This window comes from Hypomesus nipponensis, chromosome 18 (assembly GCF_054491055.1).
Source record: "Hypomesus nipponensis isolate SF chromosome 18, ASM5449105v1, whole genome shotgun sequence".
NCBI lineage: Eukaryota > Metazoa > Chordata > Actinopteri > Osmeriformes > Osmeridae > Hypomesus > Hypomesus nipponensis.
Genome location: NC_140378.1, coordinates 5,689,404 through 5,717,279, shown reverse-complemented (window position 1 = coordinate 5,717,279; position 27,876 = coordinate 5,689,404). Strand labels below are relative to the sequence as shown.

The 27,876-nt window shown below is 44.5% G+C and overlaps 2 protein-coding genes and 1 long non-coding RNA gene across 5 annotated transcripts; 1 reads left to right on the top strand and 2 right to left on the bottom strand.

Moving 5' to 3' along the window:
• Window positions 1-547: 547 nt before the first annotated feature.
• On the bottom strand, window positions 548-2,189 carry LOC146251693 (uncharacterized). The gene is made up of 5 exons (XR_014732012.1): window positions 2,175-2,189; window positions 1,749-2,069; window positions 1,527-1,620; window positions 1,296-1,383; window positions 548-1,118 (listed from the first exon to the last, which is right to left on the bottom strand). It is a non-coding gene; the product is annotated as an uncharacterized LOC146251693 (long non-coding RNA).
• Window positions 2,190-2,529: 340 nt separating this feature from the next.
• Window positions 2,530-5,115, top strand: ssr4 (signal sequence receptor, delta). The gene is made up of 6 exons (XM_084679362.1): window positions 2,530-2,695; window positions 3,155-3,273; window positions 3,584-3,658; window positions 3,753-3,842; window positions 3,953-4,018; window positions 4,294-5,115. The coding sequence occupies exons 1-6, from the start codon at window positions 2,644-2,646 to the stop codon at window positions 4,396-4,398; spliced, it is 507 nt and encodes a 168-aa protein (XP_084535488.1). The 5' UTR covers window positions 2,530-2,643; the 3' UTR covers window positions 4,399-5,115.
• Window positions 5,116-9,422: 4,307 nt separating this feature from the next.
• avpr2aa (arginine vasopressin receptor 2a, duplicate a) lies at window positions 9,423-24,220 on the bottom strand. 3 transcript variants are annotated; one of them, XM_084679829.1, is made up of 8 exons: window positions 24,063-24,220; window positions 23,286-23,342; window positions 18,535-18,631; window positions 16,778-17,163; window positions 15,796-16,041; window positions 15,424-15,570; window positions 14,160-14,742; window positions 9,423-13,139 (listed from the first exon to the last, which is right to left on the bottom strand). In XM_084679829.1, the coding sequence occupies exons 3-8, from the start codon at window positions 18,584-18,586 to the stop codon at window positions 12,943-12,945; spliced, it is 1,611 nt and encodes a 536-aa protein (XP_084535955.1). In that variant the 5' UTR covers window positions 18,587-18,631; window positions 23,286-23,342; window positions 24,063-24,220; the 3' UTR covers window positions 9,423-12,942. The 3 variants fall into 3 exon arrangements, with proteins under 3 accessions (XP_084535955.1, XP_084535957.1, XP_084535956.1); XM_084679831.1 differs by lacking the exon at window positions 18,535-18,631 and having other exon boundaries at window positions 16,778-17,284; XM_084679830.1 differs by lacking the exon at window positions 18,535-18,631.
• Window positions 24,221-27,876: the final 3,656 nt, after the last annotated feature.

Here is a 27,876-nt window from a genome sequence, read left to right as displayed (position 1 = left end):
AGTGGAGGTTAGGCCCGAATTCTGTTCAGAAGTTTCCCTGGCCTGTGCGTTCCTACACAATGTGTGCCTTACACATGGAGATGTCTTGGAAGAACCTGACCTCCAGCCTGAAGAACCTGACCTCCAGCCTGAAGGAGCCCCTGCTCCACTTGAAGAACTTGACTTCCAGGAGAGGAGTGGGGCCTACATGAGGGATGTGCTGTGTGCCTACATGTCCACACCCTCAAGCCCCTTTTAAGGGTTCATGATCATGCCAGAAGATGGATATGTTAGTTTGGGCTGAGTCAAATCCCCTTCAATTTACATTCAATACCAGCTAAAACAACCCGGATTTTCCCCATAAATCATTTCTGTGCTACTTGTTAAACATTTGGACTTTGTGGAGATTAAAGCGACAAATAACCACATGACTGCCTTCTGTGATTCTTGTTTGTTATGGATCCAAAGGTTTTGATACTCAAGAATGACATCACAACACACGTTTGTTTTGCACCACAAAACCCTTTCACGCTTCATTCTGGAAATCTCAATTCAAAGAACTATGAGGTGAATGTAAAGCAACTCATGTTTAATGTCATGTAGCTTTAAACCATAATCAGATTTAAGAAACAAATCTATAAAACAACATCATTTTAAATCAGGAATTCATAAAATCGTAACTGACCAATCCATAGGGTTGATAATGCATACAATATTCCAACAAATAAATGAAACGGTTACTGCTTTTCCACCAACTTCCCTAAGATGCAAATAAGTTTGTCTATTTGGTCCTGCTTTTTATTTTCCCTCTCTTCTTCCCTTTCATCCAGCTCTCTCTGCCTCTTTTCCTGCCTTTCTGTGTACTCCTTTAAGTACTCTATAACCTCATTTTTTCTTTTTCGGGATTTGAGCCTCCTGGAACCCTCAGGCAGGGTAGTGGATGGCCCTGGAGCAGAGGTACTGGCCACCTCATCAGGCTCCTCTTCAACATCTGAGTCAACAGCTGTTTTGATGATATTCAGAGGCCTGATAGAGTCCCTCTGCCCCAAAGCCTTGTGCATTGCCTTGAAGAAAGGCCAGCTTGCAGCTGTTACCTCCTCACCCTCCGTCCCTGATCCGGTCATTTGTTGTATCAGATCCTGTGTAAAAGGTGCAAAAATAATACATATTACATATTTTTACAAATCTTTCTGATAATAGGAAAGTAGCCAGATAATTCATGACGATTCAACATAGTGTAAACTAAACCCACAGAGAAATAGCCTACATGTGATACAGTGGGCCAGTCATCAAATAATAGATAAAAAGGATTTCACCCTATACTTTTTCTTTAAGTTTTCCCATTTCTTAGCTGCTTGGACATTTGTCAGACTGTCATCCAGTCCCATCTCTTTTATGACCACACTGTTGAGCACAAAGCAAAGTTGGGGGCCCGTTAATTGTATTGTCAGAGCACGACATTTACATGACACACACCCACATAGTTTCTAGCTACATAATCACAAACTAACATTTCTAAAGTGTAGGCCTCCTTGCTGAATACTTACTCAAATCCATAAGTAGATGCTTTTCTGTGGCCAGTAAACTGAGCATCGTGCTCCATCCGCAGATTAATGAATTGCAGGGTTTGTTGATTGCTCCCTGTTTATGAACAGATAGTCATGTTGGATCAAATCTCATGAATGCATATTTGAAATTTATCATCATAGGACAAATTATCCACAGTTCTGGCTATATGAACCATCAGTGAGCTTTGTGTTTAAACTTACATGTAAACTTTTTTTTCCTAACCATGGTAAATGCAGGGTTAATTGCTCCTTCCATGCTTGTTTGTTTACCGTTCTTCTTTCTTCGAGGCGGGTTTGTTTCCGGGCTTCCCTTGGTAACCCAACGTGTGTTTCAAGTCACAGCGCTGTGGGCAGTTCCCTTATCAAAATGCAGACTTACGAAAGGGGTGCATAATGGGTTCAAAATGTCTGCGAGAGAGCCCTCACTCACTTAACAATTTGACATTGGGACAGGCGGACCATCCTAAACCCTGCAGACTTAGCGAGAACGCGCATCAATGTCCGCGACTCCGGTATGGAAAGCTGTATGTGTCAAAAAAAATTGTCTATATTTAGCGTTTGCGTTAAATGAATGGTGTACGGCTGTACAGTGAACATTTGAGAAAATCTTCAAAAAATGTAATTTACCACGTGAAAATGAAGTGTCACCTCATAACATATACAAGCGATAATTCATTCCCTGTTGTTAAATGTTTTATTGTTGAATTTGAAGTGGCCTATATCTATGGAGGACCAATCCTATAGCGTTATATCTTCATTGAGACTACCAAAAACACTAAAAGACAAAATCTGTATTGAACGCTATGATAACAATCCAAGTTCCACTGTTTCCATGTAAACTCTGATATTTGTATAAATCGTGTTTGGTATTGTTTGTTGGTTTGTATTTCAATCGAAATAAATAAATAAATAAATAAATAAAAGATGACGACGTGTTGCTTCTTTCCCATAATGCATTGCGCCGATTCAGTACACGTCATTACAACGCACCGGTCTCAGCGCTGAGGTGGACTTCTCTCTCTTAGGTAGACGTGTGTCAGAGGAGCTGAAAAACAAAATACTTAATTCTAAGCTGTGAGAAACACCTTGCAAACTCATGATGATCAGATTAGCTGCCTTTCTTGCTCTTCTTGTCTGCGCTTGTTCTGGTAAGTAAATAAATGATCGGATCCGGGATTGCCAGCTTGATACTTTCGTGTAAATTAGCGTTAACTGAACTAGCTCATCCCCTAGGCAAGCTAACTAACCACAAGCTGGGCCTGCTTGCCTGCAAATCAACAATATCGAATTCATTGAAATAGAGAAAGCTACTTTAAATCTTGTTATAAGCGTCCTTTATTTTATTAGCTAACTACCTTGCTAGTTAGCTCTGTAGCTGACTGATTAGCTGTTAATTACTTGCTAGCTATCTACTTAACTAGGTTTGTTAAGTAGATAGCTAGCAAGTAGAAATATAGCCATAACTATCTTTCTTGACCAGCCAGGTAGGTATAATGTTAATGAATTTGCCCTGATGTATTGACTGTTTCTATTACATCAATACTAGCTATCTTGCTGAAGTTATCGTATGCAGGAACAAAATATTAATAGCCGGTAATGCGTTATAGCTGAAAGCTGCACAGACCCTGTGATCACTCCCTCGGCCTACACAACCTCGGATGCCGTCATCTCCTCCGAGTCCGTCTTCATCGTTGAGCTCAGTTTGGCTTGTGCCAACGGAGCGCAGGTAGTCACACCTGATCATGCACTCTAAAGGATCATTTATTATAATTAACACTATTATCCAATGCCTTAAAATACTTAAGTCAATGTTCAAAGGTTTTTGGGATAGCTATAAAGTAGCCATTGCCAGTTTTGTTTTAGCCTTGTCAACCATTCCACTGTAATATATATAGATGTAGCTACAGGGTGATGTACTGGGTAATGTCTCTGCAGGCCTGCACAGGGCCAAAGTCCAGACATCATAGATAAGACCAATGTAGGTTTTTGCCTCCAAGTAATGTAATATGAGTGCTAATGCACACACCTTTTGACAGAGTGTGGCGCTGTATGCTGATGTCCAAGGAAGACAGTTCCCTGTGACCAGGGGCCAAGATGTTGGAAAGTACCAGGTAGGACAACAACAATGTGTTGCCTGTTTTATGTTTATTTTTTGCAGTCTGTTAACATAACATTGTGTCCTCCATCTTTCTTTTACATCCTCAGGTGTCTTGGAGTCTTCCCCACAAACAAGCTAGTTCCGGAACATACCAGGTCAAATTCTTCGATGAGGAGTCTTACAGCTCCCTGCGGAAGGTAGGTTTATGCTCTCACACGAGGCCATGTGACTAAGCAGATCCTGTTTATCGCTGTTATGTTATTGTGAATCAAAAGCCTTTCACTGATCTTTCATGTGTGTGTCTCAGGCCCAGAGGAACAATGAAGATGTAGCATCCATCCAGCCTCTCTTCTCTGTCAATGTGGATCACAGGGTGAGTCTGAAGCAAAAAGATGAACACTGATCACCACTTGAAAATGTAGCAGAGAAGTTCACTTTTAGTTCTTTGTTGTTGCCTGTGCATTGCGATGCCTCTTATTGAAGCCGCCATGTTAGCAAAGAGTATTTATCATTGTGTTTTATTGTTATTTATGGTTATTTTATTTATATTCGAAATTGAGCAGAGCAGCACTTTATTGAACCCCAATGGGAGGAGTTTATTTTAATGAGTATGGTTGTTATTGTGTGTGTGTGTGTGTGTGTGTGTAGGGTGCATGGAATGGCCCCTGGGTGTCCACTGAAGTGCTGGCGGCCCTCATCGGCATCCTCTTCTACTACCTTGCCTTCAGTACCAAGAGCACCATCCAGGCATAGAGGAATCTGAAGCCACCTTTTGTTTTGTTTGACACTTTTGTATCTTCATGCAGAGTGACTGAGGGACACTGAATTCACATGCACACACACTCATCTATGTGATTTAAGATTGACTGTGTGTTATTTGTGTGAAATTCCAGACAATTCCAATGTTTTGTTTTTTTAATTGTGGAATTTTTTTTAAGTAACATTCTGAGGGAACCATTGTAAACAAACTCAAAATGATAAAATGTACACTGTACATAGACACAATGTACGCAGACTGTTTGATTTGTGTGAAATGACGGAACAATCTGTTTTGCATAAAAAGTTGTGGGAAATTCTCACATCCGGAAGAACATGTTGTAAACCAACTGAAAGAAGACAAACAAACAAACTTGAGTGCAAATGTATTTGAATAACCAAGGCCTGAAAGCCAAGAATTTTTGGTACTCATCCTGACCTAGACAGATACATGTAGATATGGCTTTGAGGCCTTCAAGAGCAGTGTTTGCCTATCAGCGTTCATGCACACTCCTTTTCTGTAGCGTGGTCTTTTCATTAACAGTGTAGATTAATAACACCTTCAGGAGAGTAGTACAATTCTTAAGCCTTCCCGGACTCCTTAAGGCCAGAAAAGGTTTGTACAGATTTGATGCATCTGCTTGCGAACAAGGCCCAACATTGTGTGATTGGAGATTTATTCGGTCAAATGAATAAACGGTTTGTTACTCCCCATGTTTGGCCTTGTCATGGTGCATGTGATTGTCAGTCACAGACAGACTGGCTCCGCATTAAATTGTATTTGTTCAGTTCAAGGCAAGTTCAACAATTGACTCCATTGAGAACTACTGCTCAAATGTAATTTTCTGGGCAATTTCATCACTTCAATGAGCCATGTAATGACATGGACTATAAATTACAAGCCCATACTTGCCCTTATTTGATACTGACATCCTTTATAACTATAGTTAAAAACGGTATTTGTGCTGTGAGGACTTTGTAAATAATAAGTTACCTTTCCTCAATCAAAACGTTATAATTAGAATGAAAATAAGATCCACTTGGCCATCATAACCTAAGAAGTCCCAACTATATATATATTTTTTTTTACAAAATGTGTCCCTCATAAAGCATATTCATTGTACAACCCTGTCAGTCTTTTTCTGAATTGCAGTTTGCAGAACATACATCTGGTATATTTTGATCTTCAGTTTTAGAGAACCAGGTTATCTGTAGGGAGATGGGATGTTAGGAATGTTAGTCAGACCCGGTTCACATCCATTTTAATAAACTCATATCTTTTAACAGCACATCCCTTAATTGGTTAACATGGCATTATGAAGTAAACAAACTCATAAAACAAACTGCCCCAGTAAACCTGATCACTCGCTGGACTTAAAAGAGGCACCAGCACACCGGATGGAAATGGAGGTTATTTTTGTCTTCTGGGGAAAGCTCAGGGGGGCAGAAATAACTGTTTGACTGGCATACCTAGATAGCAGAGGAGAGCATGCTCTACATTTCAAGTGGTCTGAGCAGGCTGATGAAAGTTTGCTATAGTTTAAGGTTAAGTACATTTGCTTCTGGTTTACTTTGCTTTTGCTAACTTGAATTCCACATTGAATGTAAGGGGGTGGACACACTGCAAACACTGCCCTCTTCAGCACTCCCAGTTGGACACTGAGTGGCAGCACTGAGACGACTGATGATGTTCTCCACATCATCTCTCGCATTATAACAGACATACTGGACTGTATGTCAAGGCTATTGTATGTAGTCCACTGTATAGTTCAAATATCAGGCTGCATGCTTACATAGTTATCACAAGACGGATTACATATTGCCGTCAATGTATCACAACCTAACTTACACATCTGCTGCTGTGTTTTTTTACTGTGGCTGAAGCATGCCATTCTTTTTCAGCACTTTCTGTTACGTTGCCATAATCAGGATTATCTACGGATTTGATGTCAAAGTCTCCTTCAGCTACTGTCCAGAAAAAACCATCACACTCTTCGTTTACAAAACTGCTTGCCATGACACTATCTGTTCTAAGTGTGGGTAACATGATATAGTCAACTACATTACACAATGTAGGTGACAACCTCACAGGTGAGGTTTCTTACTTTCCTTGCACCCAACAGTTGAATAGTTAGGCTCTCTATAGTCAACCCCTTTCATGTCACGTTAATGGTTATGGCTATCTCTGTAATAGTGACAATGTTGTGAATTCCAAAACAATGCAAAAATGTGTGTATGTGTGCGAGAGAGCAGAGTTTGGACCGTCCCTCTGACAGCCCAGGGTGGTTTGGGACAGACAGTGAAAGGATGGAGGGAAGAAAAAATGTAACGTATATATACACTCAGACACAGACACTGACTCATTTTGAATATTTCATGTGCTGTGACTTCACCCAGTCTGGTATCTGGGCCCCCCCGGACTAACAGCAGCTATATTTGTCTCCAGCGGTGTCCCACCAACTGGGGCAGTACCATCACACAACAGATTACACTTCTTGGGTTTTCAAGGTTTTTGCTGGATCTATGAATTTCTGTTCACACTGTTTTGAAGATGACATTCCATGTTATTTGCATCGTGACAACATTGAGTAATCAATTGAATACCTGGGAGGAAACACCCTGACGTATATTGTTACCATTGAGGCTTACACCTGCACATTTCTTGGAAAAGCATGGCAGGAAATACAGCGATAGCACTGTTTGTATATGATCGACTGAGCTTGGTGAACCGAAGGCAGTGAGTGCAGCTGAAGGTGGGTGGGGGGGTGTGGGGGGATTGGCTATGTGCTGCGAGGCAGAGAAAGCAGCAGTGACAGAGGTGTAAACCATGGTCCCGGGAGGTCAGACACCACTGGGCTTAGCCGGACTCAGCAGAGTGGAAAGAGGCGTCTCGCAAATGATTCTCACATGAAGTAACGTCCGTGTGAGGCTACTGGAGGCTTTGTGTTTTGAGCCCATTTGGTGCACTTTTTGGGGCTCCAAACCCAACAGTGGACGCCGTCTGCTGTACTGTAACAGCAGTCAGGAAGACATTTCTCTCGCCCAGATCATTCACCCGTGATTTCCTTTGCTCACACTGTAACAACAGTGATGGTCCAAGTCGCACCACTGAATCGTAACATTGTGGAGAATGTTTATCTCTCCATCCCCAACACCCTAACCCTCTTTTGGATTGTGTTTGAGCTGTATAAACAAACAGCAAGTTCTACTTTTCCTCCAAACACATTTATCCATCTTCTGTTTTCTTGTTGGCTGTTTTCAGTCCCCTCTAATCCTCTTTGCTACTGGAGTCAATTGCCTGACAAGAATGAACCTTATATGGCAGCAGTTTCTTGTTTCTTCTCAAACCCATCTATCTCCTCTCGCCTACTGCATCAATGTAGAATTTCTCTCTGCCTCACACCCTTGTGTCAGGTGTTATGACACAAACGTGTTTGTGTTTGCACACCCTTCAAGACCAGGCACATACTGTATTTCAGGAAAGAAAATGCGTTTCGTGTGGACCACTGTTGCTTGTAAAAATGGGAAAGAACTTTTGAAAGAGCACTCATAAAAATATATATTCCAGGTGTCTATCCACATGAAAGTTTTTACCATGTTACCAGGTTCTTGTAAAGGCCTGAATGGATCAGCTTTGCAAACACTTACTCATGGTCATGGCAACAAATAAAGGATGTACTAATAAACTGGAACCATGATCCAACTGGACATTTTCTTTTATATATAAAAGCTTGGGAATTTTTGACTCATGACGTGAAATGTATTTGGAATCAAATGAAGCTGCAAACAGTGGCAGTTATAACAAGGCTACCTAAAGTTATAACAAGGCTACCTATAGTTGTGAAAAGGCTACCTATAGTTATAACAAGGCTACCTATAGTTATAAATGTAGACCTTGCAAATGTCTTTGATGGGAGGACTTTTCCTGGAATGAAACAAACACACACAAATTGGATCTGTAGCTGTTCTTCTACTCCAATACAAACTCTAAATATCCGTCTCTTAAAAAATTAAGAAAGAGAGAGAAGAGCAGTTAATTAAATAAGACTTATTATTCTTATTGGGGTGCGGCTGAGGAAAAAAACGGATTTTACTGTTAGTTTTTTCTCCAATACTGTATCATTGAGCTGTAGTGTACTCAATGCTATCCGGTAATGTGCTAAGGCGAGGAGATCTGTAAGCCAACACCTCAAAGGTCAGGGATTAGCTCTGCCCGCCCCCCAGTGCCTCGGAATGAGCTTAGTATCCGTGAGAGTCATTTCCTCAGGTCTGTGCCTTAGTTCAGCAACCACAGTCAGATAGTCAGATAGATATTAGTACTGGCCAACGGAGGTGTCTGGACTCTTCAGAAGGCCGCCAAGCATGGTCCGCACCTGACCCTAATTGATTTTAATGGAGAAGTTCACCTGTTTTGCGGCCCCGTCTCTGAAGTCTCACAGCAGGTCATTTATTTGGTTAATATCCCTGTCACAAGGTCAGTCCTGGCAGGCCGCCGCTGCAGCCCCTCCCCCCATAGAGTAATGAAGAAGTGACCTTGAGTGAAGACGTCAGCACAGGTTCAGCCCAGATGCCATCAATGTCAGCCCTCTGGACTCCAACCTAACCCTGACTTACAAAATGAGCCACTGGCCTGTCCACCAACCGCCATCGATCCTGTTCTACTTCATTACTGGAGACTGGAACAGCGATCGGTTTGAAATAATAAGTAATGCCTGTTTATGTCGTCCCCCACACAGACAAGGAAGTAGACAGGAAAAATGCTTCACAATCATGCTTTATCTATTATTTAGTGGTTCATGTGAGCTACTAATGGATGTAAAGTGAAGGCCGTACTAGGATGGGAATATATTCAGCTCATAACTCAGTGCTGAACAATGGATCATAGCTTTGTGTGGAGAAGGCCCTGGTGACCTCTCACTTCCTGGTACTCATCTGACAATGGAAAAATGCATCAACACTATACTGCATGGTTGGAACATATGTATTCCATGAATGATATTTTAGGAAAAAACAAAACTAAAAAAATTCAGATTCTAGTTTATAAGAAGCAGCATCCACCAAACACATCAAGTTAATGGTAAATCCAAACACTGAAATAATGTTAAAGAGTTAAGACCTAACCTTCACTGTACAACATTAATCTTTAGACACCTATTCTTTGTTATTTCAGCATTTCTGGTTAAAATACTGAAAGTATGATTGCTATGTATTCACCTTGTCAAATGTCTACTCTTTACAATAGTATGTAAGTACTATATGTATACAATATACCATATAGTACTGTGCAAAGGCATCACATTTTTTAATACTAATATTGTCTTAAATATTCATTTATTTTTCTTCTGTATTTGTGTGGCAGTATAAAAGTGCAATGTTGAGGTTGTGTTTAGTCTTTTTACTTCATTATTCCTTAAACCATTTTTGCTTTACTTTGAAAACGTTTTTATCTGTGCCTAGGAATTTTGCACAGTACTGCACAGTACTGTGTGTATATATATATATATAGTTTTATATATATATATATATAGTTTTATATATATATATATATATAAAACTATATATATATGTCTAAAATGTGACATTTTATATATATAAAATCAAATGTTATACATATTTGGTACCAAGTACAATAATGATCCAACAAAACTATGTAACAGATTATTATCATTGTCATACAGTTAAGGGAGCTTTTTCTGAATTTCTCAAGTACAAGAATGAAAATATAGATTCAGTTTATCAGAACACAAGGCAGTAACATGATATAGAAAATGTTCCAACTACTAGTCATTATACATATACATATAATAATACATGTAATAAATATAACCCACATAACAAAGATGGCTTCCCTGCTCCGCTGGTGCTGTACTGCAGGTCTGACACACTGTCAGCTGGTTAGATTAAGTCAGAGTCATTTTAATGTATAGAAAGACTCCCCATCTGGAGATAATGCATAATTAATCTCCGTACTCTAAGTCACAACAGAGGCACTTAATTTGACAGGGACTTGAATCTGAAACGTATTTTATGTTTTGTTCTATAATAAAGAAAAAAAATGATCTTTTCAACCAAAGGTTCATAATATAACTCACATGACTAAATACCACAAGCTCTGGTGTGGATCCTCTGCTACCTGCATTGATAAGACCTGAAAGTAGTTATTATCATGTAACTGTGAACAGTACATAGAGATAGCATAACATCTTTGGTGAGTAACGATTTCACAAGAAATGTCTGAATAATTGCAATTTATGATACATATTACAATCAACATCACTTTATATAATTTTCTTTAATAATGGTCATGTTGTGTCTCATGTTCATCTTTTTAATAAATATATTTTACAATGTTCATTGACTTATGGAATGCATGGATTTTCTGTTACAAATGTCCTGGCTGTCTGGATTCCTGGTTACAACACTTAGTTCAGAACTCTGTCTGCTCTCAGACTTGTTTCTTGTGTGAAGTTAGAAAGTGACACTGTGAAGCCATGAGACTGTAGTTGTTGGTTAAATACATACATAGATATCTTCCTCTCCCCTGATGTTGCTCCAGTTGAGCGTGTGAACATGTCTCGTGTCCCACCTGTGAACCATGAATTACCGTATGATTCCATGAGGGACTGGAGTGGTTTGCGATGCATGTGTTTGAAATGCAACACGGTCTTTATATGCCAGCTTATTGTTTACAACCTCGACACAGTTGAATGTGTTGTAACGTGTGTCGTCCCCCCCCCCTCTCTCTCTCTCTCTCTCTCTCTCTGCAGCTCTGCCCTGAACATCCTCGCGTGTCTGTTTCTCCACAGTGTTCAGATTCAGCTCTCAGTCTGGTGCACTGCATCACTTGAGATTGTTTCTCCTTTTCCTGTGCTCTTCACAAGTTGCCATTGTTCTTGGAAACTGGATTCCTCTCCTGGGTATATATGAATTCCACCTCAGGCATTCATTTATAAGCCACTTGCTTTGATTTGACTAAGAATTCCCTCTGAATATTAGCTTTAGCTCCCAGTGACTCCCACTCCCAGAGACTCTCACAGCTGTAACATCCATGTCATCCTCATGTCTGTTCTCAGTCCAAGCCCAGCTCTGTGCCCCCACCCCTCTCCCTCTCTCTCTCTCTCTCTCTCTCTCTCTCTCTCTCTCTCTCTCTCTCTCTCTCTCTCTCTCTCTCTCTCTCTCTCAGTCTCTCTCTCTCTCTCTCTCTCTCTCAGTCTCTCTCTCTCTCTCTCTCTCTCTCTCTCTCTCTCTCTCTCTCTCTCTCTCTCTCTCTCTCTCTCTCTCGCCTCTCCCTGAGCCCATGGCTTTGTTGTCTCAGAGTACTGCCTGCTTGCCACTCTGCTCTATGCATTAGGCATGCAGTCAGCCAGTCCATTACGGCCCCGTCCGTTCCGATCCCATGAGGTAAACAGATTTACAGCTCAAGAGAGAGTACAGAAGCTCCAGTTCTTCTTTTTGGAGAGAGGGGGGGGTGGTCAGTATGTTAGGCGCAGAGTGTTAGTCAGTATCTCAGTCCACTGGGCATTTCAACAGGAGTGCTGGGTCTGATCCGTGCGTCGATGCCTGCTAGGTGCTTCATTGTGTGGTGCTGACACCCAGGCTCCCGCCTTCCCACGGGAGAAAGGCCTTGGAGACAGGTGATGCTGGATACGGGAGCCCCAGACAACGATGACACAGCTGTCCCCTTGTCGTCGAGAGCTTCCTGGCAAGAGTCTGTCGAGGCTGTTCTCCAGGGGCAGCAGTGGCGCAGTGTGCGTACGTGTCATCCACAAGCTGTCCTCGTGTGCGTACGTGTCATCCACAAGCTGTCCTCGTGTGCGTACGTGTCATCCACAAGCTGTCCTCGTGTGCGTACGTGTCATCCACAAGCTGTCCTTGTGTGCGTACGAGTCATCCACAAGCTGTCCTCGTGTGCGTACGAGTAATCCACAAGCTGTCCTCATGTGTGTACGTGTCATCCACAAGCTGTCCTTGTGTGCGTACGTGTCATCCACAAGCTGTCCTCGTGTGTGTGCGTGTCATCCACAAGCTGTCCTTGTGTGCGTACGAGTCATCCACAAGCTGTCCTCGTGTGTGTACGTGTCATCCACAAGCTGTCCTCATGTGTGTGCGTGTCATCCACAAGCTGTCCTTGTGTGCGTACGTGTCATCCACAAGCTGTCCTCGTGTGTGTATGTGTCATCCACAAGCTGTCCTCGTGTGCGTACGAGTCATCCACAAGCTGTCCTCGTGTGCGTACGAGTCATCCACAAGCTGTCCTCATGTGTATACGTGTCATCCACAAGTTGTCCTCGTGTGTGTACGTGTCATCCACAAGCTGTCCTCATGTGTGTACGTGTCATCAACAAGCTGTCCTCGTGTGTGTACGTATCCTCCACAAGCTGTCCTCGTGTGTGTACGTGTCATCCACAAGCTGTCCTCGTGTGTGCACGTGTCATCCACAAGCTGTCCTCGTGTGCGTACGTGTCCTCCACAAGCTGTCCTCGTGTGTGCGTTTCTCTGAGCATGTGCGTGTGTGTCAAATGTCAATCCCTTGGGGATCTGTCAGTACAGGCTGTCCTTGGTGGAGGTGTGTGTGGTGGTGGAGTCGTCGGGGAGGGAGCCCCTTCGCGGGGGCCTCGGCCTGCAGCGCAGCAGGGCTTGGAGCTCCAGAGACACACTGCTGGAGAAGGCTGTGTAGATCCAGGGATTGGTGCAGGAGTTCAGACTGGCCAACAGCATCAGGATGGTGAAGGCTATGCCTGCAGGTAGAGGACACACCAGCATACACACACACACACACACAGACACACACACGGTCATAAGTCAGCCAGTGGGAGACGGTACCAGAACAAACACAGCAGCAGTAGTCCTGGTGAATTACTGGGAAGAGTGATGGTGGCGTGAGTGTGAAGGGCAGATAGATGGAGGAGCGTAGGTCATGGATATCCCCTCCTTTTTACTAACCATGAGAAAAATGAATGCCTGTAATTCGGCACGGAACAAAGCAGTTTACGACACTCCAGGTTTATTTACCTCTGGAATGATTACAGAGGTCATCAATTTCCCTTCTCTTCCTTCCTCTACTTATTTTTCTTTTTGGCGCATTCTTGTTTTCTAAATTAGATTTTTATGAAATGAATAGGACGCTGCCTGTGCTATTGCCAATTTCGGATTGCAAAGGGAGCTCCAATTGGGAACAGACTATAACAGCTGATAATAATTAGATATATTGTCTGTGCTTGTGTGTGGCGCGTTTGTTTGAACTGTGTGTGTGTATGGCAACAGTGTGTGAGCTGCTGGCAAAGGTTATTGTTGATGAAATATCCACATCTGGTGAGGACACTAAGCAGCAGGAGACAAACAGGTTATTTACTGGCATCGAAGAATTCAGAGTTTCAGATAAAAGGACTGTAGGACGTCCCTTCTGTCTTCAATGGCCTGACTTACTAATCTGCTCTGCTTTTATTACAAGCTGCCAGCAACTCTCTGGCATCAACAGATGGTGTCTTTCCAAATATAGATACCAAAAAGGGAAAACTGTATCCATTCATGGAACAGAAGTGAAATGTTTAGGAAACAACAAGATGGCTGAGTAATTGCTTTCACCTCTCAACAATTCTTCATTGTGTCCATGACTTTGTTATTGTAACTGTTAGTCACGTATTGTGTATGGAGTGACCGGTGGACAGCTGGACTAACAGTGAAGCTTAAATCTTGTCAGTTAAGCTGTCAGATGGCTTGCGCCAGTCATGCACAAATGGGAGGGGTGTGTTTGGAACCTTGGTCCGGGGGGTTGGGGTCCCAGGCGGCCCACAGCTGGACGATGAAGAACGGCGACCAGCAGACGGTGTAGACCAGCACGATGACCAGCGTCATCCTCACCGTCTTGGACATGGCCTTGGAGATGCCGGGCGGCGGGGGCGCCAGGGGCGGCGGGTACTCCAGGGAGGCGTGCGTCACGGAGCCCCGAGGCAGCTCGTAGGAGCTGAAGGACTGGCAGTAGCAGCCAGTGCTCGGCCCGTGTGAGCAGTCACAAGGCAGGGCAGAGGCACCTTCCTGCCTGCCGTCTCCTGGCCCAGGGCTGGCGTGCAGGTTCTCCGGGGGGCAAAAGGGCTGCTGTTGTGCCGCGTGGTCGACGCCACTGTGGCAGCCGGAGGGGTTGCTGTTCATCGTTTTCAACAGCAGGCCCCCTCTGCCCTCCCTGCCCCCTCCGCAGCCCCCCCTCCCCCTTTCCCGCGCTCGCTCCTCCTTCTTCTTGACACTGTGGAAACGGAAGAAGACGGCGTTCTTCTTGAGCTCCGCCGACACAACTCTCTCCGATTTCAGGTAGATGTTGTTGTGGATCTCCCGGAAGATCCTTATCTGGAAAGGGAGGAGGTCGCCATCAATCAATCATTGCAGATCGAATCAAAACCACCTGCATGTCAGGACAATACACCCAACCAGGACATGTTTTGTAATCGGTTCGTCTTAGTCAAAGATGTTGCTTGTTGAATTTGTGAAGGACAAGACCCAGATTCTAGCGCTGAAGAACCACATGACTCCAGATGGAAACTGGGTCTTCGCTGAATCTTTCGTAAGCAGTCTAAGGAGGTCAAACATGGAACAACGGTGAAAATCACGTGACGAATAAAAAAGGTGCTAAAACCCTATGGGACTGGCCACATTTCTGGCAGGGTCCTCAAGAAGGGCAGATTTCCTGACCAGCAGGCCCAGCAGTAGCCCAGCAGTAGCCAGCGATGCTGTTTTAATTAGGGGAAATAGCTGGACCCTGGAAATATCTTTCCTTAAATAGAGCAGCTCTGGCCGAAGAGAGGCGGCTCAGAATGTCTATCCTCCACGGGATGCTGCACGGCCCCAGCCGCACGATAGCAAAGTCCCCTGCAGCTTATTGAACAATGCCAAATACCGCTCCTTCAGAACAAACCGCATTGTATTCACGCCCCTCATGTCCAAGTCGAAGCCTGTGGCTCGTTGTGTACATCACTAGATCTGCAGTCCAACTTCCCTTGTGCCTGAGGCTGAGAATGCAGACGGTCTTACCTGGCAGATGGTGATGATCAAGGCAGGCAGCAGGAACACTGCTACAGTCATCCAGGTGACGTAGGCCTTGAGCCCCCATGGTTCTGCAAAGTGACCCCAGCACTCAAACTCTCCCGGAGACACCTCCGACCTGGAGAAGATGAACACCTGACAGACAGGAGACGCGCAGGGGGTCAGGACCATTTTTTTCCCTTCACATTTTCCATCCACCAACTATCCTGACGACACAGCAGACTCGACACCTAACCCCCTTAATGATGTCACAGTTTGAACACAGCCCAGCGTGGAGCCTATTGAGCTTGTTCCAAGGATCAGAGACCATGAATGCCCCACCAAGCTCATTTCCTGCGCCAGCCTGGCATCTGTGCCCACCTGTGGTATGCTGAGGACCAGGGCCAGACCCCAGGCCACCATAACGGGGGTGTTCCAGCGGGAAACTGCCCCCCCGCGGTAGGCCTGCAGTGGGCAGCAGATGGCATGGTGTCTGTCCACCGTCATGGCTACAATCATGTACGATGAGGCGAACATGCCCACGATCTGAAGGTACTTGACGGATCGACAGAGTATGTCAGGCCCTTGGAACCTTTCTGTGATATCCCACACCAGCTGGGGAAGAACCTGAAGGACGGACATGGGAGAGGGTTAGCGAGGAGACAGAAGAGGGCAAGGCTAGGTGGACCACAGAGAAATTGAACAAGCAACAAATGCTCTGATTTCCAACGTTGCCAATTATTATTTTCTCACTAAGATGGCACACAGGTGTCTGTGCTGCTAATATCAAAGATGGTCAACAAAGGTTACCGGGGAGATCCTGCTCCAATAGTATCTGTTAAAGCAGGAAAGGTTGTCAGCATGACATGAATTGTCAAGCAGGTAAAGCCGTTCTTCTCAGCATGTTCAAAAACTTGCTACTGGAGCTCATGTTTCAGCAGCCATACGTCGTACACAACCAATCAAGCGTCCTAAATATTTAATGCTGACAACCTTTCCTGCTCCATCCATGACACTGCTTATCAGCATTAACAGGTACTATTGGAGCGGGAGCTCACCGGTAACCTTTGTTGACCTTCTTTGATATTAGCAGCACATACACCTGTGTGTATTGCTTTGGTATTTGACCCACAGTGTCTAACCCTTGCTTTTGTGCTTGATTATAAAGCCCTATAGGTCTTGTAAAGCCTCAAGTTTGGAATAGTTGACTCATACCTACTATCACCGTTGCCCTTGGCAAACAAGTAACAATGGACAGAATGGTTAATTTTGATCTGCCATCTTTGTCTCCAAGACAGTATTGTTAATTTCATGAGTCAGTGTTGTTGATGTAAACGCAGTGCCTAGCAACTGAAATGCTCACCTGGAACAGCGCCACCACCAGGTCGGCCACACAAAGGTTGACCATGAACAGGTGCATGGGAGCATTCTGCTTCTTCCTCCTTAACAACACCCACAGCACAAAGCCATTCCCCAGGGTGGTTAAGGCCAGCACCAGCCCCAGCACCCCGATCTCAGCCCGGGCCAAGCCCAGGTCACGCACCCTGGGCTGAGGCATGGTGTGAGGAGGGGTGGCCGAGGCATTTTCAGGGATGATCCAGAAGTAAGACCCCCCACCATGGGAGCTGTTGAAGGAGGCAAAGTCCGCCGAGTAAAGGGAAGAGGAAGTGACGTTAGTCCTTCCTGTCGTCACCAGAGAGGAGTGGGCTGTTCCATCCCAACCCGTTTCTCCAGAGATGGTTTCCATGCCTGCAGAGAGACAGAATCCTCCTAAGATAATAAAGTCTCACATGTTTGTGTTTGGCAGGAAGACTGCATCAGGAGGTCCTGGCGGAAGCAGTGTGTCTCGTCCATGGAGTCTGAAGCCCAGCTGTTCGGTCGCAACAAAACAAACATGTTCCTCAGATCATAAACAAACTAGAGCTGTTAGTGTTGATAATTCCATTTTTATTAAATGATCTTTGATTGCCCTTCAATTTGTTAGACAGGTTGACTTAGGGCCCACATTTTCTGCTCCCAACCATCTTTGTCTTTACTGTTCAGTATTTTTACCAGTTCTTCTGTCAACCCTAACTTTTCCAAAGTCAACACTTGGCTGAGCATCCTATGTATTTTGCTTGGCTAAGCAGCCACATAAGCATCTAAGCTCCACTGGGACAGAGAACGAGGAGAAATTAGAAGGGCACCTTTTGGCAAAATTTGCAGAAATCATCCTAGACATCACTATGAACATTTTTAGGGGAGGTATTTTTAGATTTATGCCTCTGCTAGACTTTTCCATTTAAAAATAATACGTACATGGATAATCAGTTCATGTTTTGAAAGGCAGATTGAACAAACATGAAATATATGCTTTATGTAATCTAGCCCAATTTTCATCACGTGGTTCAGTAAAGAGTGTGACAGCGCCGCTTCTCTCCTTCTTCTTTGACGCAAGTCCTGACCAGTTTGTTATTGTTCTCATACTTTTCCAAAGTTGATTTGACAGCTTTCCTTTTTATCCCACCACTCTTACTCCTTCACCTTCGCTCTCATAATCTCTTTCTCATCCCTCACTTACCCCCATACATTCCTCATCCCCCCCTCGTTCTCTGCCTCACTCACTTCCTTGTATGTGTGTGCATTCTTTCCTGTTCTGCCCTGATCCCAATAAAATCATGTTTATTTGGCTCCCGTTATAAATAAATAGCACAAAAGTCAATAGAATGGATATGAATGAAACTGACAATTTGAGAAACAGAGTCGTGGGAGTTGGAGGAGCCCCCTTGGCCAAATAAACAGGCCGAGGAGGGCGGGAGAGATGGAGGGAGAAGAAGAAAGGAAGAGGGGGTTGAGAGAGAAGGAGGAGTGTTGAGGGAAGGGTGAGGGCAGCTGAGGAAAACCACCCGGAAACTTCTTCACAGAAACACAGGGGAGGTGTTGAAGGATGGGTGATAAGACAGACATGGGACAAGCATCCAGAGTCAAACGGAGGACGGTGTGCTGCTACATTAGTGTGGTGAAGGACTCCTGATTGAGAAAGTCAATATCAGGCAATAACTGCGTGTCTGCATATCATATCAGAGAACAGTTGTTAAATGTGCACGTGATATCTTCCTCAAACAGGGGAAACAGACGCACCTGATTTGGTGTGACTAACACAACCTAGAACAGTCTCCCTTGTTCTCGGCATGTTGTGGTCAGTTTGCTGGACTAGTTCTTATAGCGTGTTTTGTGCCTGGTAAGTAAGGAGAAAAAGCAGAACGTAGCTTATGTCCAAGATCACGTTTTATTCTGAAGTGTTGCATGCTGGCTTTGCCAGTGGAATGTGTGAGATGAATGCATGACAACCCAGCTGTATCTACCCACTGCTCAGCGGGCAGGTATAGAAGCAGAGAGAAAGAGGGAAACAGAGCAGAACTGTCTCTTTCCAAGAAGACAGCCCTGCCCTGTGTGAATCCATAGGGAACACCAGATGTTGGGAAACCAAAACATTGCCCTAGATGGTGAGAAATCCAAACGGTTAGAGTATCATCTTAGGACATGTGGGTTTGAGACACTTTTCCTAACTTTAATTCGGCCTAGGGTTTGGGGGTAAACTCCTGGATATCGTCTGTATTTACCGACGTTCCCCTCATTTTTAAATTATGGCTTTGAGCTCTTTTTAATCAGAGAATCTCTTGGCATCCCTTTGTGTGGACTCGAGGTCCCTTGTGCCCAGTTATATCTAATCATTATCATTAGAGGCTTCTTTGTGCTCCTACGGGCCTCTAGGGCCTCCTCCTCTGTAGTTGTTGTGTGTCCTTGTGACCACACTGTAACGTATCTAACCTCATCAGACTTGCGTCTTCACAAGTCACTCAGACAACTGCGATAGAAGGGATGACTTAGAACACCTTGTACACCGGATGACCCCCAGGCCCTGACCTCTCAGATGCTCCAGACTGGAGTGGCTGGACAAAATCTCTGCTTGATGGGTCTCATACCTCATTGTGTAACTTAGTGTTGCATTGCTTGTCATATGTTGATACTGGTCAATATATGGTCTGATTGGTTGTTCTAGTTGGGTGTGAAGGGAATTATGAAGCATTGTTCTCTAGATTCTTAATCTCCTGAAGGCTTGTCAGCTCTGGTTTCTCCTACTCCTTCTCCTTCCTCACCTCTTAGTCTTTCTCTGCCGGATTTACAATAATCATGGCAGAGTAGGTGTGATGTAAAACCTTCATGTTGTAACATGCTTGTAATTGATTTAATTCATTTACATTGATATAAAATATCTATTTCATTGACCATTCTTGCTCTGATTTAACCCATATACTAAAATAACTGCAAATGAGCATATTAATATGAATACACTGTTCAGTTTACCTTTATTCCTTTAAACCTAGTGGAATAGTGTTGGTTGTTTGGACAATATAAAAAAAAACACATCCTCACACCGTGCAAACACCAACACCTGCTACATTAACAGCACAAACACCAACACTGGGGTTTCAATCAGTTCTTGAGCAATGACTTAAAGATCGACCTCCACAGCAGGCCCCTTGACAACAACACTCTCAGCGGTGGTGTGCTTGATCACCCTGGAAATTTATGACTTAGCGCGTCATGGTGGTAATGGGTTTAGAGGTGGTGAGATAAATATAACCTTTATTAGTCTATTAGTGTATCCACAGTTCTGACCACCCTCCAGGTCCTGAGGGCACACTGCCAATTGCTAGGAGCACAGGATCCGTCAAGATGCAGTGGCCTTTAGCAGTTACTTATAAAGTCTTGAGCTTAAATTGGCAACTATTCCAGAAGTTTCCTAAACTTCGACGTGATCACCGCAACAAACACTATCTCTCAAGTGACTCTCAAGATGACTGCCATTTCCTCAAAAGCTCATACCAGGAATTACAAAATGCTCCCTTGTTCCCTCAGCTCTAGAGGACATATTGGAATTATCCCCCAAACCTGTTCCAGGGTTGTTTTGCATATGGGTCCAAAATCCCAAATTGATGATCTTTTAATGAGTCTTGTGGTCTGACTTGAGAAAACCCAGCCAAAAGTTTGCAAACCTTGGCAAGGTATTGTAAGTGTAAAGAGTGCAGACGGAGTTCTGTTTTGTTACAGAGTTAAACAATATTGTGGGGCTTTGTGGATCATGGTGCAGCTCTTTAAATCTGACCTCTGATGAATGGAGCCTCACCAGGAGTTAGACGTGTCAATGAAGTTAATCCAATTTGGCCACACTGCCAAAACATAAGCACTCCCGTTCACCACACAGTATATGTACCGTACAAATTATCCTGTCATACTCTGTGAAATGAGAAGTACACATTCCCTGTAGTGAGTAACTGAAGTAGGTGGGTACTCTTTACCTCTGAGCCTTTCAGTCAGATTAATGAACGACTGAATTCCTCACTCACTTCAAATCAGCAACCATTCATTTTCCCTCCCTCCCTCCCTCCCTCCCTCCCTCCCTCCCTCCCTCCCTCCCTCCCTCCCTCCCTCCTCCCTCTTTCTCTCTCTCTCTCTCTCTCTCTCTCTCTCTCTCTCTCTCTCTCTCTCTCTCTCTCTCTCTCTCTGTCTCTCTCTCTCTCCCTCCCTCCCTCCCTCCCTCCCTCCCTCCCTCCCTCCCTCCCTCCCTCCCTCCCTCCTCTTTTTGCTTGCCTCGCTCCGTTCTCGCTGTAGGACACGGTTACGTGCCCCGTGTCTTCGGGATCACAACAGGTCTCAGAGAGTCAGTTAACATGATGGGAAGAACTTGACATCGGCCCATTTCATCTCTCACTACCATCTCCCCTTTCTTCTCTTCATGCTTGGGAGTATCCGTCCCCTACACTCCACTGTTGCCAAATGTGCTGTGAGACCTGGCTCCGAGTGCCGTCTGTGCCAGCGTGGATGAGACAAGTGGGGGAGAAGCTGGCAGAGTGGGACTAATCAGCGGCCTGATATTAGACTGAGCCGTAGCAGCAGACCAGCAGGTGATGGAGGGAAACTAGGGCTTCTAGGAAAACAGACTAAATGAATGGAGCAACTGTCATGGATTAGCCAGAGCGCACACATGTCTGTGTCTCTATTATAAACCTTGTTTGACCAGGCCTGACTCTTTGCCTGACTAATGGGGCGCTCCCCACTCCTCACAGCATCCTCCACTCCCTCGCTCTCTCTTTCTCTCCCTTTGCCTCGCCTTCCCCTCACTCTATCTCTCTCTCTCTCCGTATCTCATTAATAGGGATTAAAGCATACATTCAACTCAGGAAACTGTTGTTGCTAAACACACCAACCAAGCTGCTAATGATTCATTTTCATGTGAGTTACTTGGCTCATTAAACCAAATCTGGCTTGAGTAGAGAGACAAGGGGGATCACAGTGCAATCCAATCAGCCCAACTGAAAATAAATGCATGACTCAAGCATTAGATCATGCCATGTTGTATTGTGAACCGAGACATGGAGCAGCTGTGTGCAGCGTTTTGTGAAAAGATTTTATTTACATTCCAATCCATACCATCTAATTCAACCGTGGGTAATTCAACCATCCAGTGCCAAAGACTTTGGCACTATCATTCCCCTATAGCCTCAGCATTGTGAAGAAGACAGGGATGAGGTCGCTATCAGTGATGGTCTGTCACCTCCATTACCACACAAACGTATTACTGTAAACTGACTCACGTATTGTGAAAGTGCCGAACGATTCATATTTAAATACAAATGATTATTCGATCCATATCCATTGCCAATGCATAAAAGTAATTGTCTCAACTCTTTAAAAGTCAAATCTGTACACGTGAACGCATTGATCGACCTGCCCGGCTGACTTTCAGCCCGTGTCACGCGCAGTATTGCAGGTAAACACTTTGTTCTTTCTTGCCAAAACATCCCATTAAATGTTAATCGCGGCAACCACACCTCATTGCGCACAGTGAAACAGTCATTACTCACTCGCCCGCATTTCAATGACACTCGTGTGTGCGGCCACTTGAGTATGTAGTGAGGGAACATGCCTTGAGCCATTGTCGATGCAGGCTGGCACCACGCACGCACGCGGTCACCTCGCCTATTTCCACAATAGACAGGCTGGAGGGTCCAAGTCCTTAGTCTAACTGATAAAGCGTCTACCCAAACCGTTCGCTGTTTTTCTTCAAAAACGGTATATCATTAACCCATACACTGACTTCCCGTACGTTCTGAAAACTGTATCAGAAAACACAAGCCAGTTGTTTTGACGTCACAGAAAAAAAGAATACACAGAAGAATGCCGTATCCTCTTTGAGTGGTATCCTGACCAAAGTGACCTTACTGGCCAGAACGGAACTCTGCCCAACACTCAGCCATGCTGTCTCTCATTCCTGTTTGCAACTGATATGGTCAAATCCACACACACACTTTTCTGGTAAAGATTAATTCCGGTCTACAGACTCAGAAGAAACAAAGTAGAAGCATGATGATAATTTAGTTGATGGAAACTAACATGCACAATCACTGAAGCAATTTCAACAGAATGTGTTTTTCTTCTGAAATAGGATGCATTCCAAAATCACAAAAATATATAAACCTGGAAAGCTAAAATGTAGAACTTTCAGTCAAAATGTCAGGTATTGTTATCATAATTATATCACAAATAGATATTCCACAACTTTGATTGAGAAAAACGTATTATATAAACGGATGCCATCAGAATGTCTTTGTATGTATTGTGCTTGTGTAAATGGAATACAACAGCCAGTGTGTACCAATCACAATTTATCATCACTGCTCAGATCATCAGTACAATGTTAATAAACACACAAAATTTTGGGCAATGACACACACAGATCCACAAATACGCGTAGTAACACACACATACACACACACACACACACACACACACACAAACAGCAACACACACTCCTTGTCTTGTCTTACCTTTTTGTCAGTGCATTGTCAGCCCCCCCTCACGCGTATCCTCTCCTCTCGGTTTCTCTACGGCGCGGAGGGAGACAAGTCATTACCCTCCATTCAGCACAAAACCACTTCTGCAGCGGATTCCTGCTCCCACCATGACCATTATCCTGGACCTTCCCTCCGGAAACCTTACACACTCTAACCTTGAACGTGTCAGTAAACTAGGACTCTGTCCTGTGTGTTGATTTGGATGTAAACTCCTATATACGCCTCCCCAGAATCACCACGCATCTCTGAGCATTCATCTGCTGCACGTGATCCCTCAGCGCACAACAAGAAAGTCAGTTTACCTTCTCTGTGGCATTATGCAAAGTCATTATGAAAATGTGGTGTGACACTGAGTGTCAACTAACACCTGGTAAATGTTTATTAAAATCCACAATTATACTCTAAAAACAAGCAATGACGTACACAATATGTAAATGTAGATCCAATAGAAGTGTCTAGAATGGAAATAGAACTTGGGTGAGAAATTTGGAATGAAACGACTGGTTTATGACCCGCTCTTACTTGATTGAGATCTGATCTTCACTGCTGGGACACAACATGTGTCAGAAAGAAATCACATCCTTGTTTCCACTGATTGCTTGGCATACATCTCTTCATTGCGTGTGCATAAGTTTGTGCCAAAAAAATCAACGTGTTGTCTTATTCAGATGGGAGATTTAAAACATGCCTCTCTCTATCTCTGTGGCGCAGTGCATTAGGTCTGAGAATCTGAAGTTGTAAGTTCTCTACCTGTGCTTGCCCTCTGTGGTTGGCGGTATGTCCGTGCGGTCTGGTACTTCACAAGTGTGTGTCAGGATAATCCATTAGTTGTCCATGTGTTTCCAGCAGGCTGCCTCTCTCTGTGTGTGTGTCCTCTCTCTCTCCTCTGGCTCAGTGTGCCTCTACACACCGACAGAAGTGAATTTGAGCTCTGTCCGCACATGCCGTCCCTTCCTTCCCCCTCTCCCTCTCTCTCCGCCCTCTCCCTGTCTCCCCTCCCCCTTTTCCCTCCTCCTCCTGGGTCAACTAGCCTGTCCTCTAGGATGGGGGGAGGAGCTTGCATGGAGAGGGGAGTGGGGGCCGAGCAGTGTTATTACACATGTGGTATATCTGAACAACAAGAAGGAGAAAATCACCTTATTCAACATCACCCCCTCCCTGTCTCCACATTTCTGCATGGTGCTCATCTCGGCTGAGTGCTCAATTTGAACGTTCACCTGTTGTTGACAAACATGACAACCTTGGGGGTGCGGGGGTTGGGGGCTTACTGTGTTGATTTGATCCAGTCACCCACCAACCTAGGAATATCTGTTGGCTGACTCAGCTCGGTCAACAGCAGTGTATGCCCTTGGCGGACACACCTTCTGTGACAGGATAGGTGACAGACTGGAAGACCTGTGTGTGGGTGTGTGTTTGCATGGACACTAATACTTTGACACATCTCTACCCAAAGGTAAAGAGTGTGTTATGCGTGGGGGATGTGGGGCTGGGTGCAGGTGGTGGAGAGTGTGGACGTATTTTCTGTCTGGTCCAAACTGGGAATTGGACCAGAGTCAACAAGGCCCAAACATGTCCCATGATGTCATCAAACCTGGCCAGTTGAGTCCAATACTAGACGTGCCAGGTTCACGTCACATGTCGCACTCAATCAAACTACACAGTCATACCCCAGTGATGTGATTATCCTGGATCCTGTGGGTCTGTGAGCGCATTGTGTCACTTAGCTTGCTGAGCAGAAGACATGCACAGCCTTTTTCTCGACAAAAAATGCACCTGCAGCGGGACCTGAGGAGACAAAGAGCAGACGCAGAAGAATGAAAACAAGGCAGCCCTCGGGGGAGACAGAAGAAAGAGTTCAGCGTCTAATCAACCGCACTGGTAAAGGTGTGAGTGTCATTTGGCTGAATGCGTGTATTATGGAGGAACGAAAACAATAACATGAGCACAGAGATATCTTGCCGGACTTGTTTTATAAAGATCATCACAACTCCACCTAGTACGATGTGACAGCAACTCCATTCCAGCGGTCTAAGACGGCTAACCACAGAAGCAGCAACGTGAAGCTCTATAAACATATCTGTGCTCTCTTTAAAATCTTCGTCCTTTCTTCTTCTTCAAAAGGGACATTCTCCCACACGTTGGGGCTTATTTCCAACTTGTAGTTTTGAAGCCAGAAATTAAATGGCAGCTGTTTTCCTTTGGGAGAAAGACAATTTTGCGAGAACCTGTCAACACTTCTACTCAGGGACCTCCTTGTCCTAATGGGGGTGTTGAAAGTTAGGCACGTCTTGCGTCATGGCTGAACATATGAATCGTGTGGTCAATCACTGACCTTACTCTGTCCAGGGGAGGAAGGTCATATGTTGAACCAGGCCCAGGACTCACTCGAGTCTGTTTTTCCATCCAAAAACTTTGCGCTTTGCTTGCCTCGCCAGAATCTGTTGAAGTCCACAAACATGGCTGACTTTGATTCCCCCTTCTCCTCCTAGAGGAGATTCGAATTGCTTATGCTACACAAGACAGTTTCTCTGCTTTCTGCCCAGAATCGAGGCCGAAAAAATTTCTTAAGAGCTGTTCGTCATCCAGTCGGACGAGGCTGAAGTAGGTCACAGGCTTTGAGAAGGGAGATGTATAGAGGACAGGACAACACCTGGTCAGAGAGAGCTGGCAGAACACTCTGGAACATCTGAAGAAGCCATTAGCTGTCATCTGCCCAATAAATACCAAAGACGGATGAGGAAACTCCAGCTCCGTGGAGCTGTTCTTTTGTACTTGGCCATATGAATGGTAAAGATATATGACTGCAGGATTGATCTGCAGATGAAATGGATGCTTTATCGATATGTGAAGATCTTTGATAACTGTCACATGTTCCTACCATCTAGTTTCTCTGCCCTGTAAGATTCATCAGGTCAGCGAACTGTCAGAGTAGTCACAGGGTTTGCCTATCCAGGACAGACAATACCATGCAATCCTTAAATGTGTCTTCATTCACTATAAAGTAGTGAATGAATCTCGTCCGCGAGATTCAACAGAAGTACGTGCAGAGCTATGTCCTTTCTTTATCACATCACAGCTTGTGGCCACAGTTTGATTGCAGAAGCCACTTTTCATGATAGACTACAGCTATTATCCTGGGTCCTTTATCATGTTAATCGGCCAGGATGGATAGCCTAGAGAAACACATCAGTCATTTCCGCTGCTGCGTGGATGGACACTTGTTGATAAATGATGATTCATTGTCCTCCAAAGATGAGTGTCAGACATCAGTACATTACTAGGAACCGAGTTACTAACAGTCAGCAAGGCTTGTTGTAGGAAGGTGACCTGATGGCTTGGCCTATGTGTGTGTGTGTGTGTGTGGCAAGAATGCATGTGCACCAACGTGTATTTACAGAGTTTGTCTGTGTGTGTGTGTGTGTGTGTGTGAGTGTGTGTGTGTGTGTGTGCATATTACATGGGGTCCTGAGAACTAGTCTTTTCTCAGAAAAGGCCAGGAGGGAACAGATGACGGTTTTGGCTCCCTTGACCAAATCCCCTCCTGATTTTTCAGCCTCTTCTGCATTTGCCCCTCTCCTCATTTTCACCTCTCTCTCTCTCTCTCTCTCTCTCTCTCTCTCTCTCTCTCTTTCTCTCTCTCTCTCTCTGTCCCTCATTCTCTCTTTTCATCATAAAGAGAAGATAAAAGGTAGGATCAAGGAAGGAAGAAGCAGGAGAGAAGAAACAGTTTGTGATGCCAGAAAATCAACAGAGAAACAGAAATATTTGTGTTTTCACGTTGAATGGGTTCTGATGAAAATTCTGTTGCACAGGCACACGTCCCTTGAACCATTAAGGCTGGATCAACTTCGAGCTAACTCTCCAAACCTGAACTCCTCTCTTTCCATGCTGCTTCTCTCTCACAGTAAACAAGATACATTGCAAGAGAGAGAGAGACCCAATGTAGAGAAGGAGAGAGAAAGAGAGTGTAATTCAAGCGTAAAAGATGGTTGGAAGACAGTGGAGCAGAAAATTATAAATGTCTGCATCCTGGAACCAAAGTTGGACTAACAGACAGCACGTGGACAGAAAGCATTTAGAGGGATTACTGGGAAGGATGAAGGGAGGAATACGATCTATCCATCAGTTTAGACAGGGAAAGACAAGTAGATAGAGCCAGGAAGAGTGTGTGTGTGAGAGAGAGAGAGAGAGAGAGAGAGAGAGAGAGAGAGAGAGAGAGAGAGAGAGAGAGAGACAGACAGACAGACAGACAGACAGACAGACAGACAGACAGACAGACAGACAGATAGACAGACAGACAGACAGACAGACAGACAGACAGACAGACAGACAGACAGAGAGAGGGCAAAGGGGGTACGTACACTGGTAAAGTGTTCCTGGAATCACACACAGACATACACACACATTGACACACAGCAATGTACACGGCTGAGATACGAGTGGCAGTGAGGGACTGGGTCTTGTACACGAGCCGTTGGGAAACTGTTTCCATGGGAGGGTTGGCTGTGGGAGACCTGTGTGCATCCAGCGACTCCATGTTCAATGCGTGATGCGAAGCATGATT

Bases quoted from the DNA above. Each gene is read 5' to 3' on its own strand.
- ssr4 (XM_084679362.1), top strand. From the start codon at position 2,644: ATGATGATCAGATTAGCTGCCTTTCTTGCTCTTCTTGTCTGCGCTTGT. The intron at 2,696-3,154 runs GTAAGTAAATAA...AATGCGTTATAG, and splicing joins TCTTGTCTGCGCTTGTTCTG to CTGAAAGCTGCACAGACCCT. The intron at 3,274-3,583 runs GTAGTCACACCT...ACCTTTTGACAG, and splicing joins CTTGTGCCAACGGAGCGCAG to AGTGTGGCGCTGTATGCTGA.
- avpr2aa (XM_084679829.1), bottom strand. From the start codon at position 18,586: ATGCCGAGAACAAGGGAGACTGTTCTAGGTTGTGTTAGTCACACCAAA. The intron at 15,571-15,795 runs GTGGGCACAGAT...CCTGTCTGTCAG, and splicing joins TGGTCCTCAGCATACCACAG to GTGTTCATCTTCTCCAGGTC. The intron at 14,743-15,423 runs GTAAGACCGTCT...CTCCCTTTCCAG, and splicing joins TGATCATCACCATCTGCCAG to ATAAGGATCTTCCGGGAGAT.